Genomic DNA, 20,839 nt, shown 5'->3' with positions numbered 1-20,839 from the left:
ACACTTTTTTTTATTGCCTGGAGCTGAGGAGACTACAGGTCTAGGTTCTTTCGATATAAATAAAGGAGGTTTGTTTTATTCTTTCCATTTTTTTTACAATATTTTAAACTGCCACATTCTGATCTGAGAGGCCTTTTTCTGATTCTGCTTCAACGTGTCCTGCAGGGATTCATAAAAAGGCCTCAAAGCCATTTGATGACCTCAACTTGCTTCCTTTTTTTAAATGAAATTATATTCATTTGGCTGGAAAATCGCTGAAATGTCACTCCACCTTTTGCCTCGTTTACCATTTTGCAATCTGCAGAAATGCAAATGTGAGCCCTTTCAGCTTCCTCAACACTTCCCCGCAGCCATCAGCTCTCGCTCTGCAGCCGCAGCGCGTCCTCCTTCCCTCATTTACAACTGTTGCATATGCAGAAAGTGAAGATTCATTTAGCAGTTTGGGAGGAGGGGAGCCATTAAGATGTTGCAATTTCATATTCCGGACGTCGCTGCACTGCAAAGTGGACCCTCAATCAAATGAGTTTCTGCATCAGCTCTTCTTCAGAATTGAAATGCGACGCATTCAAAAGCTGCTTGGGCATGTTGCAGTTCTGGAGAGGAGTTCCTTTTTGGTTTTGTTAGCTTTGGATCTCAATTGCTGCCATGTTTCATGAAAAAACAGCCAATGAAAGCAGCCTAACGTTTGCGTTGTCATAGAGGATTTGAAGCGATCCCTTTGTGAAAATAGTTTGTGCGAAAGAAATTGGAATTATCTGATATGTTCCTTCTTGAAACCCATTTTTTTAATAAAAGGCACAAAAAAAGGAGAAACTACCTCATTAGGATATCAAAAGTATATATCTGGAATAAAATATCCTCAAACATCTATGAAATGCTGTTCTGCTGCTCCTGATTGCTATTGATAAAATGATACATTTTTGAATCTTTAAGAGAAAAATGATTGGAGTTTATCCTTGAAAAATTCCAGAAACATTGTGGTCTTTAACCTACGGTACCTCGTTGTTTACGTTCTGAAGCCTTCTGAAGCAGAGAAAAGCAGCTTTTGACATAACATAGTTGAGATATTTGAACACTTGATGCGCGGCTAAAGACGCTGCACCCACGGCCGACACTCAAATTGCCTCAAAGGACCTCCAATCGCGTCTGTACATTGACATGACATTGAAACTGGACGCCCCTTACACTTGATACGTTGCCGGTGACACCTAAATAAGACACGCTCTCTGACCTACGGTAACTGTCATGCCATCAACGTGAATCAATTGATTTTGACGCAGAGAAATGCGGCTTTACACTGACACGTTATACTTTAATGTACTTTTCTACACGTCAGAAACAGCTGATTTATGTTCATTGGGTAAACACTTCACTACCGTCAAGTGTTGCATGTCAGTGCAAAGCTGCTTCTCTCAGCTTTCAGAATCCGTTGGAACTACTTTAATTGCGTGAACGGTTGAAGAGTTGTAGTTGTAGAAGGAATGTCAACTCTGGAGCTAAAGCTCCAGTATTAAAGGGTTAAAGAAGCAGGAATTTTAGTAAAGCTGCATCCACTTTTACCCGCAAATCTAAAACCAGAACCGCCCAATCTGGCAACCCTGTTGGCCGGGAGAATTTACATTAATGAATATGAAATTTGGCCAAAATGAGCAAGAGATTTAAAAGTAAACCAGAGTCCTTTTGTAGATTTTTTGAAATTAGACATCTTTGAAACAAGACATCTTTCCAGGATAAAACAAAACAAGAATCAATTTTATCATTAATGAAATCACACTTCTTCTGCTGAAACACTTTAACTTTAGGACAATACCAGAAGAGATGGATGACTGTTTCAGGAGAATTGCAGCCAAAACTACAGAGTGTATCAATGTTTAATCTATTTCTATTTTGAACAAACATTTTAGCTGGGTGAATTCTGTAAGCAATTTATAAATGGCTTGTAAAGATCACCCCATATTTGGTCACGCTTTAGATTGGGGGGGCTGCAAAAAATTCAATAAACTGTTAATATATTTATTAATCCCATACAAGCAATTTATAATTAGCTTGTGAATAGGATTAACGAATGCTAATAAATGTCTTTATAAGCAGCTTGTTAATGTCTTATAAGTAGTTTATTAAGGAATATGTTAATGTATTTATAAACAGTTTGTTTAAACTTGTGAGTTGTAAGACATTTACAAATGCTATGCTTAATGTACTTATAAGCAATTTACTAAAACATTACTAATGCTTGTTAATGTCTTATAAATAGTTTATTAAGGACTTTTATTATAAAGCGTTAACGCTTTAGTTATGTCACATTATGAGCGATGTTGAAGTAGAAAAAGAGAAAAAAGCATTTCGAAGGATTGATTTTTAATTTTATTTTTGAGTCAATTGATGCAGTTACATTGTGAAAAACAAAAAAGCATTTCTGTTATTCCATTTTAATTGTAAAATCAGATATTTCCATTTAAATTTTGCTACACATTTACCAGAGAACTTTTTGAAAATGAAATGTCAAATACTAATTCTTTATTATTTTAATTAAGTGACAGAATAAGCGGTGTTGAAGTAGAAAAAGAAAAACTATTTTGGCGGAATGACTTTTCCTTTTAATTTTGATTCAACAAACGCAGCTTCATTTTAAAAAAGGAAGGTTTTGACTTTTATTTTTAATTATGCTACCGAAACGCTTCCATACTTTACAGAGTTTGCATCCGTGATGTAAAAAAACCAACAATTTTAAACTTTTCCTTCACTTTTTGCCTCAACAAATGTTGACCAGACCATCCCCTTCACCAGGCAGAGGCGACATCCGATCGTTTGAAGTCAACAAGCTTTCTTTGAAACAAAACGTTCAATATTTGTATTGAAAGACACCTAATCTTTATGTGGGCAGATTTGAAAACAACCCAGTGTGACCTCCACACGTTTGTTTACATGTTTGTCAGCTCTTCCGTGATCAAACACTCGTCACCTTCAGCGGCTGAACGATTTCTAAACTACAAACATACTTGACATGTACAGCTGGCACCATCTCATGTTTTTCTCTCCTCCTTCCATACTCAAACCTCCATTCCACTGAGGAGGGAAGGAATGGAGGACTTTGGAGGTTTTACTTAAACAGGGAGTCCTTTTTTTTAAATGCAATCTTCTTCCTAGATATGTACATTTTTTTCATGATGAAAGAGGATTTCCTGGATTTTCATTCTAATCATGACAGACAGTTTTTTTATAAAATGAATACTCAGCAGCTTCTAACGTGGCGCCGTTTCAGTAATGATTTCACGCTGTGACCTTTCACAAAGTCACAGATTTTACCCTCACCCTCGAGTCCTGTCATGGTCACCAAAGTATGAGTTATGACAGACATAAAATTACTATTTCAGGGGTTTCTCTCACATCTGTACGCAGTTACATTAGGACGGTACAACAAAAGCCCATGAGAGCCCCTTAAAGTAGCCCCTTATGCAGTGGTACGGCCAAGCTAGTTGTTACTCTGCTTTACCCGATATGGTACACACTGACCGTAAAGAAAGATGGGTAACAGGTGTGGTTCCTGCTTTCAACTGAGCTGAGGAAGAAATATAAGCCAAATATGACCAAACCGGACACTGGCCTTTCCAAAATTGGCCCGTAGGCGAGGCAAACAAAGCAAATAAGGAGGATATTCTTGGGTCACAGAACTCTGGTCTTTTTTTTTAATCAATCAATTCAATGTTTGATCTGTAGAACACTTATAAAAGCAGAGGCAACCAAAGTGCTGAACATACAATCAAACACACTAAACAACATCATAGAATAAAGCAATAATAACAATAAAACAATAAAATCAACAAGCTGGCCCACTAGATCTACGCGCTGGAGTTAAAAGCCTGAGTAAAAAGATACGTTTTTAAAAGGGACTTAAATAAACTGGCAAACCTCACAGAAAGAAATCTTTCAGTGTTTGGGAGCTACAGCTGTAAAGGCTCTGTCTCCCCGAGTCACAAGACAAGTCCTGGGAACCACTGAAAGCATTTGATCTTCAGATCTCAGGACTCGACGTGGACGATAAAGATGGAAAAGTTCAGAAAGATACTGACGTGCAAGACCATTCAAACATTTAAAAACCAGTTTCTGTCTAGTTGTTGTCTTTTCCACCTGTTTTGTTCACAAAAATGCATTTGTTTTTAAGGGGCGTCTGACAGAACTTGGTAGTTCCACCTTAAATGTTTTCTTTTCTCAAATGAGTGTGAAATGGTAGCTCTAATTTTAAAGCGACTTTTATGTGGCGAGCTCAGAAACCTGCGGCGACGAGGTTCAACAGGCAATCACAAACCCTCCTCACACCCCGCTGGCTGCGAGCTTTTTAAGACGGTCAGAGAAGAGGCCGATAATTAAACAGACGCTTCCTGGATGGAAAGGGAGACGGAGCAGCTGGGGAGTTAAGATGTGAGGAAACAAGGCGCAGGAGATGCTGGAAGGACAATTTCGCCATAATGCAGTTGATGCCACAGAGTCAGGGCTTTTAAGTTTTAACTCTTCAGTGTCCGTCTGTGAGACCATCAGGGGGATAAGGCACAAGTATGCAGGGAGGAGCGGTACCAGTTGATCAACCGGAAACATGATTGCAGGGAACGTGACACGTGACAACACGCTTAGGCACCACATTGATATGTAGCAGCACCTGATGAGAGGTTTCTGTGCCTCTTCACTCTGTCACGTCTGGCAAATTTGGAAAAATTTCTTTAAGATGCTAGCAGGGGAATCATTAGCATAATGAAAAACAGACCCAAAAAAAACTGTTAGCGTGGTGAAAATACAGTGTTAGCACACTGTAGCACATCAATTTCCCCATTTGAAGGTTTTCAATATTAGCAAAAAACATGACTTAACAGAGAAATTTGACATTTTGTCTATGTCTTGGTGGCGCAGTGATTAGCGCTCTTGCCTCACAGGAAGAAGGCCCCCGGTTCAATTCCCGGCGTGGTGACCTGAACCAGAGCAGACCTTTCTGTGTGGAGTTTGCATGTTCTCCCCGTGCATGTGTGGGTTTTCTCCGGCTTCGTTGGTTCATCTGAATTGTGTGAATGTGGACACTGTGACAGATTGGGGACCTGTCCATGGTGCCCCCTGCTTTTGCCCACAAGTGGCTGGGATAGGCTCCAGCAGCCCTGTGACCCCGAAAGGGAATAAAACGGAAGAAGATGAGTGAAAGACTCAGATCGTTAAAAAGCTATTTAATTTTAATTTAAAGAGTACACTTACCTTATTGAACACCTTGCTAATTCTGACCCAAGAACACACAAATTCAGCGAAGGACCACAATGTGATCACATCAAAAGTAATAAGACTCAAAAGTCCTGTTTTCACTGAGCGGTCCGCTGTTTTGAGCATTTCCATTATAAAATAGACTCATTGAGCCAGACTGGACTGTGCCACTTTTGGCCCCTCATTGGTTGTAGGCCTATAGTAAAATGGAACGGACTGGTCAGGGCAGAGCTACTGCTGAAACCCGTCCCCAAATACATCTCTGACCTTTTTTATAGATTTGACACGTCAAACAGAAAATGCTACGGCTTTACGCATGGTGCTAATTTTGGCATTCGCCTACTATTTTTAGCTGTTTTGACCAGAATGATTGATTGTGGACACAAAATCAAGAACCATTCACTGCCGGATCTCAAGAAAAAAAAAACCCTAATGCTTTTAATTGACTCCTCAGAGTGGCGTCTTCTCTTTGAAGAAGAAGGAAGGGCTTCAGGATTTGTGTGGAGAATTTTTTAACGACCCGTTTTCTGAAATGAAAAGTGACAGCCACAATCAACCGCTCAGTAGGATTGATTCAAATAGGTAAATTCATTGGCCTCATGTTTTATTATGATAGATCAGAACTTGTGTTTTGGAGTTTGCCGTCTCGTTATTTCCCAACAGCTAGCGCACAATAAGGAAGGAAAACATTTTACTGGTTTGTTTCCTGTCATTTCTCTCTCTCTGTCTTTCCATTCTACAGAGCAGCACAACAATGGGGGCGTGGGGGGGTTATATCTTTCTCTTCCTCCTCCTTCTGGCAGGGTGATGATCTGTAAAGGGAATCATTAAGACTTAATTTGTGACTGTGACGTACACACACACACACATTGCCTGGAGAGGTCCATCCATCACCGGCAACCACATTCATCACTGAGGAGCGGCGGCGATGCAGAGACTTCCTGCCTCTGTGGATGACCTCTGACCTTCAGCATGCGGGGAATCACCACAATCTTGTGTCGTGGGGCGGCGGCGTCTACGGAGCGGTTAGGACGCAGCGGGGGGAACGGGATGGAATTGTTATTTGTGTTTTATTGCGGTCATTTATATCCCTTTATGACAGATTTGTCTTCACTTGTGGGACGTTTTTCTGCATTTTGTCGTTTCTCACCTTCAATTTGTTCTTCCTATTTTGACTTTTGGTCTTTTCTTTTCCATTTCCTCTAGTTTTAGCCTCCATGAATGTTCTTTTAAATCCTTTTTGGGGTTTAAATTGTTTCTTACTGCAGTTTTGCATTTATGGTTTAAACCTGGCAGTCATCCTCTCCATTCCTTCCTCTGCCAGGGCAGCAGGTTTTCAGACTCCTGTCCCTTTTTATCCTGCTTTTTTTCCATCTAGCTATTATTCTTCTAGTGCTATTAGCTGGTTTTCATGCTACGGCATCTTTTGAAATTGCAGTTTCCTTTAAGAAAACTAAAGAATTAGGTGTTTGTTGTCATCGCAAGCTTATTTAAAAGGAAAAATGTAGATTTTTGTACGTCTGTATTCCACGATTAGCTATAGCTAAAAAAAAAAAGTTCATTTTTATTTGAGCAATTAAAGTCAATTTTGGACAAATAGATCAATGAAATCACATACTAATATTAGTATGAATTATTGCTTTGTTTAACTGAAGTCCAGAGTACACCACCTTTTCGTCTGAGCTCATATCATGATGCTGCCAATTGTTTCTGCTTTAAATAAATGTCGCATTGGTGGGTGGGGTGAGTACCTTATAGATAATTATGTATATTTGAAGTTTTTTACACATACTTATGCAAACCTCTTGTGTATTTGAGACCAATCCACAACTTAAATGATTATTTCATCATCTTGTATATTCCTTTTTCCGTTTCAGGGCAAACAGAATAAAGAGGGAGGGTGGATGTTAATAGAGGGCAGGACCAAAGAAAGGGTCACAGATGGAAAAAAAGAAACAATTTGTTACAAAATTTGGATTTTTATTTTCATAAAATGACACATTTGTGTTAATGTAACTTATCAGGGTTTTATTTGAATAGTATTTTCATTTGATGTGATACTGTATTCATCAAACACAGTAAGAAACTGAACCAAATGACAGAAAAATATCAGTTTAATTAGAAGTCTGTGAGCTAAATGTGACTTTTTGTCATTCAAACGTGATGTTGATGTTACTCCTCTCAGATTAGAGTTTCGCACGACTTCCTGTCGTTTTGGGAACATGACACTCACTATTGTTGTTTTTTTTTTAAGTAAACAGTATTGTGCATGTAACCTCCATTCTATATTGTCATAAATATTACTAGTTGTTGTTAGATTAGATTATTAATCCCACGAATGGGAAATTTCCTTGTCACAGTAGCATGTAGTTTGGCACAAGTATGTACAGACAGTAATTAACAAATACACATTTTTGAAACAATATATACAAAAATAACAGTCTTCTGAAATAATAAACAGGGAAAGAGATGTGCAGGAATATAGTCATCTGTATATTTACATTTTTTGTACAGTGGAATACAAAACTAAAACTAAAATTATTTGCCTAGGCTGAGGTTGAACAGCCTGATGGCAGCTGGGATGAAGGACCTGCAGTAGCGTTCCTTTTTGCATCATGGGTGCAGCAGTCTGCCATTGAAGGAGCTGCTGAGGTCTGAAATAGTCTGATACAGTGGGTGAGAGGGGTTGTCCATGATTGATGTCAGCTTGGCTAACATCCTCTTCTCACCCACCTCCTCCATGGAGTCCAGGGAGCAGTCCAGGACAGAGCCGGCCCGTCTGACCAGCTTGTTCAGTCTCTTCCTGTCTCTCTCCGAGCTTCTGCTGCTCCAGCAGACTACTGCATAAAAGGATGGCTGAAGCTACCACAGAGTCATAGAAAGTTAATCTATTATAATTTATTACATCGTCATGTTGCTGGCTCAGAATTATGATGCACAACCTGAATCATGTTACTTTTACCCTGCAGAAATAGAATAAAAAACCTAAAGTGACTAAAGCATTATTTAACATTCAGGTTCAGGGGCACAGCGACAAAAACTGACAGGTAATGGTTTATTATTTGGTAGACATTGGAGACACGATAAAGAGCAAAAATAAAATGACAAACACTCTAAGCCTGTTGGAAATACAGTACGTGGAAAAATGTCTGAGAATGTAAACCATTAATTTTTCTTAACTGATTTAGTGAGCGACCTTGGGAGCATTTCGGCCAGTCAACTCAGGCAGGCTTTTGCTTAGGCCACTCCCCTAGGGCGAGTCAGTTAATCAAATCACCTGTGCAGCATCCTATTTAAGTCCAGGTGTGTAAGTTGTTCATCCTTCTTTACTGCAGCACTGCGTTCTTTGCCCCACCCTCCTCCCCGGCCTCCACCTGTGAGCTCCATTAGGGGTAGTTATTACCCAAAAGTTTATGGAAATTTGTCTCATGGAATTGCACAGTCTTATGCCAAACTAAAGGAATGTGAAATGCCAACTAAAAGAATGTGTAATGCCAATCAAAAAGGAATGAGAAATGGCAACTTAGAGGAATGTGAAATGCTAACTTAGAGGAATGTGAAATGCTAACTTACAGGGATGGGAAATGTTTACTTGGAGGAATGGAAAATGTTTACTTGGAGGAATGCGAAATGCTTACTTGGAGGAATGCGAAATGCTAACTTGGAGGAATGCGAAATGCTAACTTGGAGGAATGCGAAATGCTAACTTGGAGGAATGTGAAATGCTAACTTGGAGGAATGCAAAATGCTAACTTGGAGGAATGCAAAATGCTAACTTAGAGAAATGTGAAATGCTAACTTAGAGAAATGTGAAATGCTAACTTAGAGGAATGTGAAATGCTAACTTACAGGAATGGGAAATGTTTACTTGGAGGAATGGGAAATGTTTACTTGGAGGAATGCAAAATGCTTACTTGGAGGAATGCAAAATGCTTACTTGGAGGAATGCGAAATGCTTACTTGGAGGAATGCGAAATGCTAACTTGGAGGAATGCGAAATAATAACTTGGAGGAATGCAAAATGCTAACTTAGAGGAATATGAATGCTAACTTAGAGGAATGTGAATGCTAACTTAAAGGAATTTGAATGCTAACTTAAAGAAAAGTGAATGCTAACTTAGAGGAAAGTGAATGCTAACATAAAGGAATGTCAAAGAATGTGAAAGCAAAAAAGAATGTGAAAGCAAAACTAAAAGATGTGAAAATAAATATTATTACTACTGCATGAGTTGTCTGACTGAAATTATTTAACGTCAGGCACAGTGAGAGTTTTGGTGCTCACAGGAAGCTTGATTGGGGGAAGAACTTTCCTCAGTCTATAAAAATTACCAGAATAACTTTGGAAAAAATCAAGAGATAAAACAAACAGAAAAGCTTTGTGCTTCATAGAGGCACATTACAACAGGACAGGTATACATTTTGTTTAAAAAAAATGAAATTTTTGTAAAAAACAATACCCAACAGGAAACTAGGCTCAGTAATGGCAAACTAAAAAGTGATGTAGCATGAGCAGAAAATATTATTTATGTCATCTTTACTGTGTTAATGCCTTCAGGTCACTCAGCTTTAAATAACCACAATTTGTACGGAAATTGAACCTGTGTGGAGAACAGTCTAGACTGCACTCAAAGGATCTGGAATACACCAACAATCAGAAACTAAATGGCTTAATTAAATGATTTCTTTAACCTTCTGTGTAAAGACAATACTAAAAGTAAAACGTTCCTGTTATCATTTACTTTTTTAATGCGGTCCAACCAACAGAAAAGAGTTGGATCCACAGAAACTATAGCTCATATTAAAGCAATAAATTACACCATCATCTGCATATTGAGGTACATAATCATGTTCAATTTAAGTACCTTGTTCTCATTTAGTCTGTGAATGTTTTTTTCTGAAGTGCTCGTATGTTTCAGCCCCACCTGAGACTCAGATTTGATCCCTGGATTGGAAGTACCCTTGATGTTCAGGAGCGTTCCGTGTCCGGGTGACGCGGAGGCCATTTTTTTTCCCTGAAAGACTCGTCATTTTAGGTGACCTCTCATGAAAGCCACACATTCAAAACGCTAATTACGCCTGGTTCATGATGGGTGCACGTGAGTGTGATGGAGAGCCTGTCACAGAAAAAAAATATTCATGCTTTCTGCTCGTTGACCCTCTTTTATGCCCCCCCCTCCACCCAAATAATGGGGGAAGGTTAAGACGTATCAAAGGGACAGCCTGTGAGGGAGGAGGCGGACCTGTGATGAAGGGTCTCTCCTGCAGAATCCCACCGTCCTTCTGGATGCTTTTGTTGTGATCAAGAGCTTCCCCTAACAACGCCCATCGCTGCAGGTCTCCAACCTCCTCTGTTACGTTCCTATGGTAACGAGCGGGAGAGGTGGCGTGGGTTCATTGTGGCGCAGCTTGTTTTTTTTTTGTTTTTTTTAAACAAACGGAATCAATTAGTGGATCTGCTGAACGACATGATCTGAAAGGTAAATCCCTCAACCAGGCAGTATCGAACATCACTTCTGCAGATCTGATAACACAGTGTGAGGAGATATGGGGGTTGTAATGGGACATCAATCGCTCGTCTTCCAGTCCTCACCCTGTTTGCCAAACCCATCCTCCATAATTGCTTCACTTCAACGCCTCGCTCCTTAAGAAGAAAGGCTCTTACTGCCCCCTGCTGTTCAGTTTGGGTACTTCCTGTCAAAGAATTAGGTTTTAACAACAAAAAAAATCCCTGCTCACTTGAGGTGATCAGAAGAGTTGGTCCACCACAGGAACTGGTTCTAAAGAGGTTCTGATTAACTAAATATCCAGAAATGTCATTTGTATTTTGTCCTCCAAAAACAAACGGAACAGGAAGGATGGTGAAGCCGGGCCGATGACTTTAATAGAAGATTCCTCGAGCAGGTAAAGAACATTTTGGTACAGGAAGGCTGCGTCCTCGCAGAATTTAGTCAGTTGTCTCTTAGAGCGCAGCTGCGTTTGGTCCAGAGAGATTTCATAAACTCTCAGGTTGGCGTGCTCAGACGTTATGAGAGTCTGGAGGTCCTTGGCGGCGTCTTTCCTCGATGACTCCTTGTCCCTCAGACGTATCCGCACCAGGCCGTTTCCCTCCACGTGCTCCTCCCAGACGTCCAAACCCGTCAGGCATCTGTCCAAGTGCTCTTTATGGAAGTTTTTAATGTACTTGAATGTGTACTCATCCACCCAAATGTCGTCTACGTCATCTGAGCGCCGCCCTCCGGCGCCTTTCGGGTCCCTCATTGGCGAACGGCCCCTCTCAGATGGCACGGGGCTGCTTGGCACTTTGGAATGTCCTTTGGTCCCGGCTGAAGGAGCATTGGTGAGTTTCTTTGGTTTTACTGACATTTCTTGCTCAGCAAAAAAGGACGCCGTCCTCGTCATAGTTTCTGCTCCTACCACCTCCCTACGGCTGGAGGGTAATCCATCCGTTCTACAGTTTGTGGACATTTCAAGCCTCCTATGAGCAGTCAGCTGTTCCACCACCTCCCCCACTGCACCCAAAGTCTCATCAGGAACTTGTAGCTTTGAGGAAAAGTTTGGGATGTTAACGTTTGAGTTGATACTAGCGCTTTGGGCTAAGGGTTTAAGGCTGTTGGCCCTCGCGGTGAGGTCTTCTCTCAGAGCCCTGACCGCATAGAAAGGCCCCTCAATGCTGACCTTACTCTGCTGGGGCAAACGCTGGAATCGTATCGATCTGTAAGTAGACTTAAGACGCGCTATCAACGAAGCGGGATCGTCAAAAACGGAGAGATCCACCGTGGCGCTGTTGACGTACAGAAACACCTGCAACACACAAACACAGCTGTGACCGCTCGGCCTCTAGGGACGGCGGCGGCAGATGTTTTTAACTCACGTCTGTGCTGAAGGGAAACACGGTGAGGGTGTAGACAGCAGGAAACTCCTCATCCTCCATCACTTGCTGTTCCTTTTCCACCACCTTTGCTGCATCTGCCAAAAGTTGGCACAAGTTTTCCTCAGTCTCAAACAGACTCCCAGTGACAACGCACACACGCAGGAAGGAAAAAAAACAAACAAAAAACTCTACGGATAACATGAAGAAAACAATTCACACAGCTCAGTGTACAAGTGGTCACCATGACGACACAAAAAGAAACAAACTGTGACAGAACTGCCTAATAAAATACACTAGATACAGTCTAATTGCATTTTATTGCATCAATTCAACAGTTTGTAAACTGAACACAGTATTTAACATGAGAGAGGCTGCATATTTCCGATTAAAAAAACACCAAGAATGTTTTGGTATCGCCTCCTAGTGGTGGGCAGAGCTATTATTTAGTAGTAATTGTTTTAAAATTGAATTATAATATTGGGACTTTGCCATAGTTTTGACAGAATAAACTATAAAGACAATTAATAGTAGAGCAAGACATAGAAATATTGTTTAGTTTTGGTTTATGCACTTTTACTTTAACATTTTGGAGTGTAAGCCCATTGAGATGACAGTTGTTAATATTGTGCTATATAAATAAAATAGAATTAATGATTCAAATGTAGTTGTAGGGCAAAAATATGCAAGATGTGTGAAGGAAAACTAAATCATGAAAAAGTTATCGTTTCTTTACTTTTCAAAACTTCACCGTTTTGCACAATATTATCTGCACAATCAATGGTGCATTCAAATCTAATTTCTAGTTTTACAGACGAAATTATCATCACTGAGGTGGTTTCTTCTTGTTAATATAAAAATGTTTGATGAAATGACTGTTAATGTGATTTTTATCAGTTTTTCTAAAGATTTTTGCTACACTTAAAGTTTTAGCTAAAATGCTAATTTTCCTATTTGTGACGTCACAACGCCCTGCAAATCTGAACTGTTATTTCGGTTCCGGCTCTAGATATCGATGAGTTAATTTCGATGTTCTTAAGTTTAGACTATTATTTTCTTAAATATATTTGTAAAACATTCGTTTTTACGTACACCTACTTAGTTTTCGTGTTAGCCGCGTGCTAGCTTACCTTCAGCTCGATCAAAAGTGACGAACGCGACTCCGTCCATGTCGGTGGGGTAGGTCACCCCCTCCACGTCCCCCCCTGCACTCCGTCGGCGGCTCTGGAAGTGGATAGTCAGCTTGTCGGCCATTCTACTGGGGGGTAGCGGTGCTGGGACACCGGATACGACCACCGTCCGGCGGCCATCCAACCACTGCTGCGCCCCCGCCATGACCGTGGTCCTCGAGCACGTCAAACGCCTCAACTCCGAGGAACCGCGCTTTTTTTTTCTCTTCTCCGCACGTGCGCCGTTGCTACAAACATTCGCCAGAGGTTTCACTTTCTATTTAAGCTGCAGTAACTACCACTGTCCGCTAGATGTCTCTGTTTCACCAGTTGTCATTGATACTTATAGGTTTATGACAAAATCTCCACAAAATATTGTTTTTGCTTAAAACTAGTTTAATAGATTTTTTAAAGAAATAACTAGTTATTTTTAAACCTGAAAAAATGCTGTCAGTCTGTGTGCAAACATTTAATTTAAAGAAAAAACGAAAAAAAAAAAAGAGAACAATTCACAGTATCCAATCACCCCACCCACCAAACAAAAAAGAGGAAGTGACATTGCATTTTTCTTGTGCATATAAACATTTTAATTTAATATATAAAACAAAGTGGCCTGGCCGAGTGCAACAAACAGGTATGAGGGGGTTAATAAAAGAAAATCCAGACCCGGTCCGACACCAATCAAATCTTCACGTTGATCGTCATTTCAGTGCAAATGCAACATTCACTGTGTTCAATGGTGACTTAAATAATTCAGGTAGTATATCCATTATTCAGTGTTTCGTGGTGCAGCTGCAGGATGGTTTCACCCGACAGGAGAGGGCTGCTTTGGATGCATCCCGTCTACGTTTGCTTGGTGCCGTCACCGCAGTGAGACGCAACTGAACTCCAGAACACAAAAGGTAGATTGTTGAGGGGGGGGGCGGGGCCTTTCAAAGCTCTCTGCACAAACTTTTTGGCCGGTGAAAAAAAAAAAAAAAAGAAACTAAAACAAAACTAAAAGTAAACATTCATTTTCAAACGTCTGCTCCCTTGTGGACAGAGACAGATCAGAGACAGATCTTAGCAGCGATGAGCCGGCCCGGTTGCAGCGGCGCGGCTCTCCTTTGTGTCTGCTTCTGAAATGAAAGGCAGCCCGGGGCCTGCTGTGAGTGTTGCGTTGGGAGGGGAGCGCGGCGGGCCGAGGATCTCCGCTGATGGTCCGAGGGCTCCTTCCGATCGATTCGCCCCCCCTTTTGTGCAGCGCTGCCAGGGGCCGCCGGGAGTCAGAGCAGCTGACCCCCCCCCCCTCCTCTCCGGAGGAGGTGTCACTTCCAGGAAGTGACTGCTCACTGCAGACACACATCACAGCGTCAATACAACAGTCGTCACGGGTGAGAGGAGTCAGAGCTGCGCCATCGGGAGGCTGAGATAACACGCGGCTGTTGGCTTTGAAGCTTAAAAATCCTTACTTGGACTTAGTTCTCGCTATAATAAAAAGTGATTATCAAGGAGGAATTGTTGACACCTGAACATCGCAAAGACCTTTGAAGTAATCAGCAGGTTTCGGTGGAGAAAGCAGGTGTGAACACTGCCTGGTCTGGATTTTATTCTGATTACGTCCACAAACCCAAAGGAAGGAAAAAGAAAAAAAACGTGATTTCACTCCGTCTGCTAAATCTGCCAGCCGACAGCTGGATTTCCGGGTGATGAATCGCTTCGCTGGATGCCAGATTTCACTTTTGGGGTGGAACGGCGGTCAGCTAAGCTCCAGCCTCCCTCCGGCCTTCCCGTTACCCGCTCCACTCACACTGAGATCTGAAGACAAAGGCTTTCTGCTGGCCTTCCTCCCTTGACTGCTTCGCCAAACTCCCAGAGGGCCCTGCAGAGAGGGCGGCGTGCATTCAGGATGGGGTTTGGAGGGGGGGGGAGAGGAGTTCTGGAAAAGGTACCTCTCTCACCTGGTGTTTGGTCACCATGTGAGTGGCGTGGATCAGCGGTCCTCTGATGGAGGGCTTGTACTGAACTGGTTGGCCCAGTAGGGAGTAATGCGCCTCACCTGGAAACAGACATAATTAGCACGACATCCAGCAGAAATTGCACACGTGACCCGTCGACTGTATAGGAAAACTGGACCAAGTGATGTCACCGTAGAAAACTGTTTGCCCCAACTAAATTCTGTTGTCCTTTTTTCGCGATACAGACATATTGGAACTAGACGACGTCTTGGTTCAAGTCAGTCTGATGATACATTCACCACCAGGCATGTGACGCATTTTTATCCTTCCAGATGCTAGTGCGTGTTGGAAAAGGCTTGGTGTGAAACCTTGAGGCAGTCCAAATCTTGCAAATATTTCTCAGCTCTATTCGTATGAAAGACTTGGTGTCACAGAATTCCGTCCGGTTTCTCCTTCATGATCAATTTTCAAATGGTTGGCACTTCCGTAAAATTAAAAGCGGACGCCGTCCATTTGCTACTTCCCATCAGAACTTTGACCTGGTTTCACTTTTGACGTGCGTTTGACGGCCGCGTGTTTTGTTTCGTGAAGGCCGACAATGGTTGTAAAAGCTGGTGTAGCTATGCATGAACGTGAGAGATTTGAATGGAGGAGTCCATAACGCGCCTTCGTACGCATTTACAGAGACTTTTCATTGCAAGTGGTGAACGTAGTTTGAGCCGACGTTTCTGTGACAACCACTCTCATCAATCAGGAGTGAGCTTGTTGGAAGTACACACCACGCGAAATCTGTCCAAACTAGTGAATGTTTGATGTGAGGCATCTGATTAGCCAGCATAATTTGAATAATTTGCACTATAAATAAAATAGGAAAAAAAAATTAATTATAACATGTTAAAAAAGTAGCAGACAAGAATAGTTATTCTGACAAATAGAATTACTGGGTAGTTTTTTCTTCCGACTTCCTGTTTGGAAGTCAGTGTGACTCAGTCCACTTCTCATATACAGTCAATGGCGTGACTCTGACCTTGTCCAGTGTGGCAGAAAGTAGGGGGCAGCTGGTGGGACACCACCGGGAAGCCCTTGATGCTGAGCGGCGGGCACGGCGAAGGCGTGAGCGCGGGGGACGAGGGCAGGCTGCTCTACACACAACACGCCAATGGTGATGAGAGAGCAGGCGAGGAAGAACACAAACACTTTCATTCAGGAAAATAAAAAAAAACCCTAAAACACAGCGTCATTCTGCTGCTCCAGTCGCTGCTTTAATGTAGCCTTCCATCCACATTAGTCCCACTAATGTACCATCACGCCCTGATGCAGACGACCATTTTCTCCTCATTTTCAGGTTTCGGCGGCGCCGGCTTCATTTGCTGAGCCTATTTAGGCCGACATTTAACCCGCCTGGAAGGAGCTGGACTCGAGGCGGCGGTTGGAGCCAAAGTAAATTAGCTCCTAAATTGCTTTCTAGTGGACGTTTTTGGCGCCGCCTTCCTGACGGGCAAGCGCCGTTAATTAACATTTCGGAGGCGCTGGGAGGACGCCTGTCGGGGCTTGTACCTGTGCGTTGCCGTCTGCGGGCGGGGGCATCTCTGCGGGCCTGCGGCCGCGCGGCTGTTCGGGCCCTGGCTGCTTGTGACCGGCAGGCTTCCTCTGGCAGGGGGAGGGGGCTCGGTGCTGCTGGTAGGGGGGCCCCGTCATTTGCAGCATCACCATGCCGCCGGGCGCCGGGGGCAACAGGCCTGCGCGCGCAGACAAAACGGGTTGAAGTGTTTGTTGACATTTTGTAAACGCGGGGAGCTTATTTATTCAAATGAGCTCATCAGCTCATTACTGGCAGTTAAAGCTCCTCTTCAGCACTTTTGCTCGGCTACACACCTCATCAGCGGAAACACCCTTAGCTGCTGACTAAGTACCCTTTAAGTGGAGCGATTGTTAAACTTAACCATTTTCCTACAAAACGAAAAAACAAAAACAAAAATCCCCCCTGCAGTGCTTTAATTACCACATGAATGTCAGTCATCAGCTGAAACTATGGAATATATTTCCATGTATTGATCTGTTTGCTTTCAGTTCAAACAAAGACGAGCCACTGATGAATTGTGGGGGGGGGGACCCTAATTCCAATAAGGAGATAAGGATTAAAATGACAGATTATGAAAGTGTTTTTACCATCTTTTCTGATGATGGAGGGCATCCATAAAGACAATTTAGGTTAAAGTTTATTTATTTTTTGAAATCGTTGTGAATCAAGGGCAGATGGAAAGCTATGGTTTGAAGAAAGAGCTTATTTGGGGACGTAGAAAATATGAATGGTGAAGGGAAGGGGGGCGGGGTTGCTCCACACCAAATGTCCCACCTAAAGAACTCCTGCCAGACACTATGTCAGAGAAAACAACAAAGGTTTTTAAATTTTGGCTAAAAGTGGCATAACTATAATTAAAAGATCACTTTTAGAACCCTTTTATGATTGACCAAAAGATGATCAGAATTGGGCTATAAAAAAAATTATGATTTTATTGTAATCGTATGTAAAGGGCTGATACATCTGTGATCATGTGACCCTTTGATCTTTGTCAAGCTTGTGTGAATCCAGTTTTTCAGCTTGGTACTAATGACTACTTTGCCAAAATCAATCAAACAAACAAAAAGAAAAATTGATGCCATTTAAAAAAAGGGGGTGGGGCATTTTTGGGTCTAAAATTAGGAGCCACAACCCCCCCATCTCAGCCTCCGATCATTAAAACTGCACATTTCTAACCACGTCTGCTTCTTTTCAGTTGTTTTACATGAAAGTGAACGGGATCGATTCTGTAATAAACCCCTAGTGGCGATACAGTGAAGTTCCTTGGCTCCACTTTTTAGCTCCAAAGAGGAAGTGGAAGTGTTGTGTCTCAGCAGAAATCCATCATAGAGAATTTTACTTCAAACGTTTTATTATTTGTAATAAAGTTCCCAGCAGAGAAAGTGTTGTGATAAAAATGTGTCTCATGTGTGTGATGTAGGTGTTGTGTATGACATCATCTTCCTTCTGCAGTTTGACTTCTCACTTACTTCAACGGTGAAGATCAGAGACTGTCTGCTGGTATCTTGTTAGTATCTTGAAAGCGTTTTCTTCCTCATTTTTGGGGTTTATTTTATTTTGACAGTCCTTAGTCAACATGAGCTCCTGACACTTCTAGTTGTCAATCACATATGTTTGTTTGGTCATCACAGTGAATGATTTGGTTGCTTTTTTTTTTTACAAATTCGGATTTCTGGGCTTAAACCTGTTATTATGAGTGCAGTGCATCCACAATGTCACAGCCAGGAGGTTTGTTTAATTCCAATTAAACCAGAGTGAAAGTTTTTAGACAAACACAGAAAAAAAATCACTTTTGCGGTTTGAGTTCAGCAACAGAAAAATAAGTACATTTTCACTAAAACAATCTAAATGAACTTAAACACACATTTTGAGTTAAATGAGGTTCATTAGTCTGTTCCAGATTACTCAGGAGGGCTTGGATATTTAATCCAGATTAAAAATGAATTCATTAGTGTCCTGTTGTTTCTGATGCGGACGGTTCTTGTGAATAAAGGCCTGTTCACACCGGGACGAATTTCGCCGGCGATTTTCGCCGACGTTTAACGCCTCGTGACTAAACAAAGGGCACCAATGTGAGTGTGCACACCGAGGCGAAAAAACGCCAAGCGCCAAAGAAAAACAAACGCCTCGGGTTCGTTTTTTTTTTTTCGACGCGTCGCGTCGAAATCTATTCGACCAATGAGAACGGCGCTTTTGCACACGTGTCTGGAACTTCTGAAGTTACAGTAAAACACAACTTGGGGGCGCTCAAACACAAAACTGCCTTGCTGAGCACACATACCAGCGAAGAAGATAGACGCCAAGTAGCGTCTACATTGCCGCGAAGAAATAATGACGGACATTCTAAAATATCCCCGAACCAAGCACCAGTTGGAGCTACTGATGCTTGAAATATTCATGTTTTCTTTGTATTATTCGGACAAGCGCGTAAATACTTGCTCTCTTCTTCTGAGTGAAAAGCGACTTTAAGAATCGTAAAGTTGCGCAGCGCCACCTTGTGTACAAGAGTATTTCTGTTTACATTAAGCGCCATCTAATGTCAGGGAAGGAAATTGCATGTTCGCTCGGCTCATCGTCAGCGAAAATCGCCTGGGTGTGAACACAAAAAACGTGGCGAAAAACGCTGGCGAATAACGCCTGGCGAATATTCGTCCCGGAGTGTACGGGCCTTAAGGCTCAAACATCTTGTTAAGTCCTAAATTTGAATCTGTGAAAATAATCTGACAGGTGCATGATGGGAAAGGTCGACTGAAAGCAGCGCCGCTCGTACCTGCGTACTGCTGACCGGGATGCTGCTGGGAGATGCAAGGGGAGGAGGTCTGGGAAAACTGGAGCTGCTCCATCACCGGTCCAGGGAGGAAGCTGACAGTGGAGCTGCGAAGGAGGACAAAAGGAATGAAGACTCTGAAAACCTGCAGAGCTCAGGGTGCCCGGTTATCGTCCCGTTCCTCCTTCTGAGGGTTGATTTAATTAAGCAGAAAAAGCTGATAAATGAAAGTTTGGCTGGAACCCTGGAGGAACACGCGCAGACATAAGGCGCATCCGCAGGAGGTGCGAGATCTTAGCGCTGCAGCTGGGCATTAAATGTGAGGCTCTACTTGAAGTCCATCTGGACGGTTGGCGCCGAGCTCCGTGAGCACGCCCCCTGCAAGGACTGGGATCCAGCTGGTGAAGAAGCAGGCTGCAGGTGGACAGTTGGTCCTCGTGGGAGAAGCCGGAGCCGTTCGAAGCGCTGCCGCATAAATCATCCGCCCCGCTAAAGGCGCCGGCTATCACAGCTGGGACGGCGAGAACGTGACCTCTCCCCTCCCGTGTGTGCGTGCATTGTTCTGGAGGAGGCGCTCGCCGCTCGGGACCCTGTAGTCTGCAGTGTCGGCGCTGATTGTACAAATTAATGGCACGTTGTGCTCTCCGTGAACCAGTTCTATCAGTCAGCTATAATGAGCGGCGCTCCGGCACTTCAGCGCAGCAGCAGAGGAGCGCCGCTAAAGCCTCAGCCAGACGCTCAAGATTCCTGGTAATAGCTTCATTTTTTTTTAAACCAATTTTTGTTTCTTGGCTTTAAAAACGGAAGAAACGTCTCAAAAAAACCTGAAATTTAGTTAAGACTGTCCCAATCCAGAAATTGGAACCGATCACATACTTTCTGACACAATCAGACGTTGAATCCCGATCAGGGATCGGATATTTATTTTATTCTCCTTATTACGATCAGTGCTGTGTGTTTCATGAATACTCTTCTACAGGTCTGCCTATCATGAACGGGTGGTGACACTTCACTGCTGTTTGAGCAGGGAGCGCGCTAAAACATTTGGCAAAGTCAGCAAGATTTCCACGGATTGGGACATCCGGGATCAATAAGCCCTTTAATGAACACTTTGAACTGCCAGCAAGCGTCTCTATTCACGATTTTTAAATCGATCCACGATTTAAAAAGCAAAAGATTGTTTTTAAGCTTTTGTTTCCATTTTTAATGAGAATTAGACAAGAAGATGTGAGTGAGAGACGGCCGCCAAGGGACCGTCTAAAAAGTTCAAGCTCTGGG

General features: G+C 42.4%; 2 protein-coding genes across 38 annotated transcripts in view; both read right to left on the bottom strand.

Annotated features, from left to right (window-relative positions):
• Positions 1-8,281: 8,281 nt before the first annotated feature.
• Positions 8,282-13,574, bottom strand: LOC105355813 (uncharacterized). Its single transcript, XM_011484628.4, has 3 exons — positions 13,237-13,574; positions 12,110-12,204; positions 8,282-12,039 (listed from the first exon to the last, which is right to left on the bottom strand). Exons 1-3 carry the CDS (start codon positions 13,439-13,441, stop codon positions 11,035-11,037), a joined length of 1,305 nt encoding a protein of 434 aa, XP_011482930.1. The 5' UTR covers positions 13,442-13,574; the 3' UTR covers positions 8,282-11,034.
• A 264-nt stretch (positions 13,575-13,838) lies between these two features.
• Positions 13,839-20,839, bottom strand: part of r3hdm1 (R3H domain containing 1) — a 42,839-nt gene continuing 35,838 nt past the window's right edge. For 30 of the 37 annotated variants that reach the window (XM_023965437.2, XM_078932309.1, XM_078932388.1 and 27 more), the window contains 6 exons: positions 19,565-19,668; positions 16,770-16,951; positions 16,240-16,354; positions 15,216-15,313; positions 15,065-15,136; positions 13,839-14,606 (listed from right to left, as the gene is read on the bottom strand). In XM_023965437.2, coding sequence (XP_023821205.2) covers positions 14,604-14,606; positions 15,065-15,136; positions 15,216-15,313; positions 16,240-16,354; positions 16,770-16,951; positions 19,565-19,668 — 574 coding nt within the window. In that variant the 3' untranslated portion in view covers positions 13,839-14,603. The remainder of the gene's footprint in view (positions 14,607-15,064; positions 15,137-15,215; positions 15,314-16,239; positions 16,355-16,769; positions 16,952-19,564; positions 19,669-20,839) is intronic. The other 7 variants (XR_013647948.1, XR_002875142.2, XR_013647942.1 and 4 more) reach the window with 1 other exon arrangement.

The sequence above is a fragment of the Oryzias latipes genome, chromosome 2 (assembly GCF_053564925.1).
Source record: "Oryzias latipes strain Hd-rR chromosome 2, Olatipes_Hd-rR_3.1".
Taxonomy (NCBI): domain Eukaryota; kingdom Metazoa; phylum Chordata; class Actinopteri; order Beloniformes; family Adrianichthyidae; genus Oryzias; species Oryzias latipes.
This window is presented reverse-complemented; position numbering and strand designations above follow the sequence as displayed.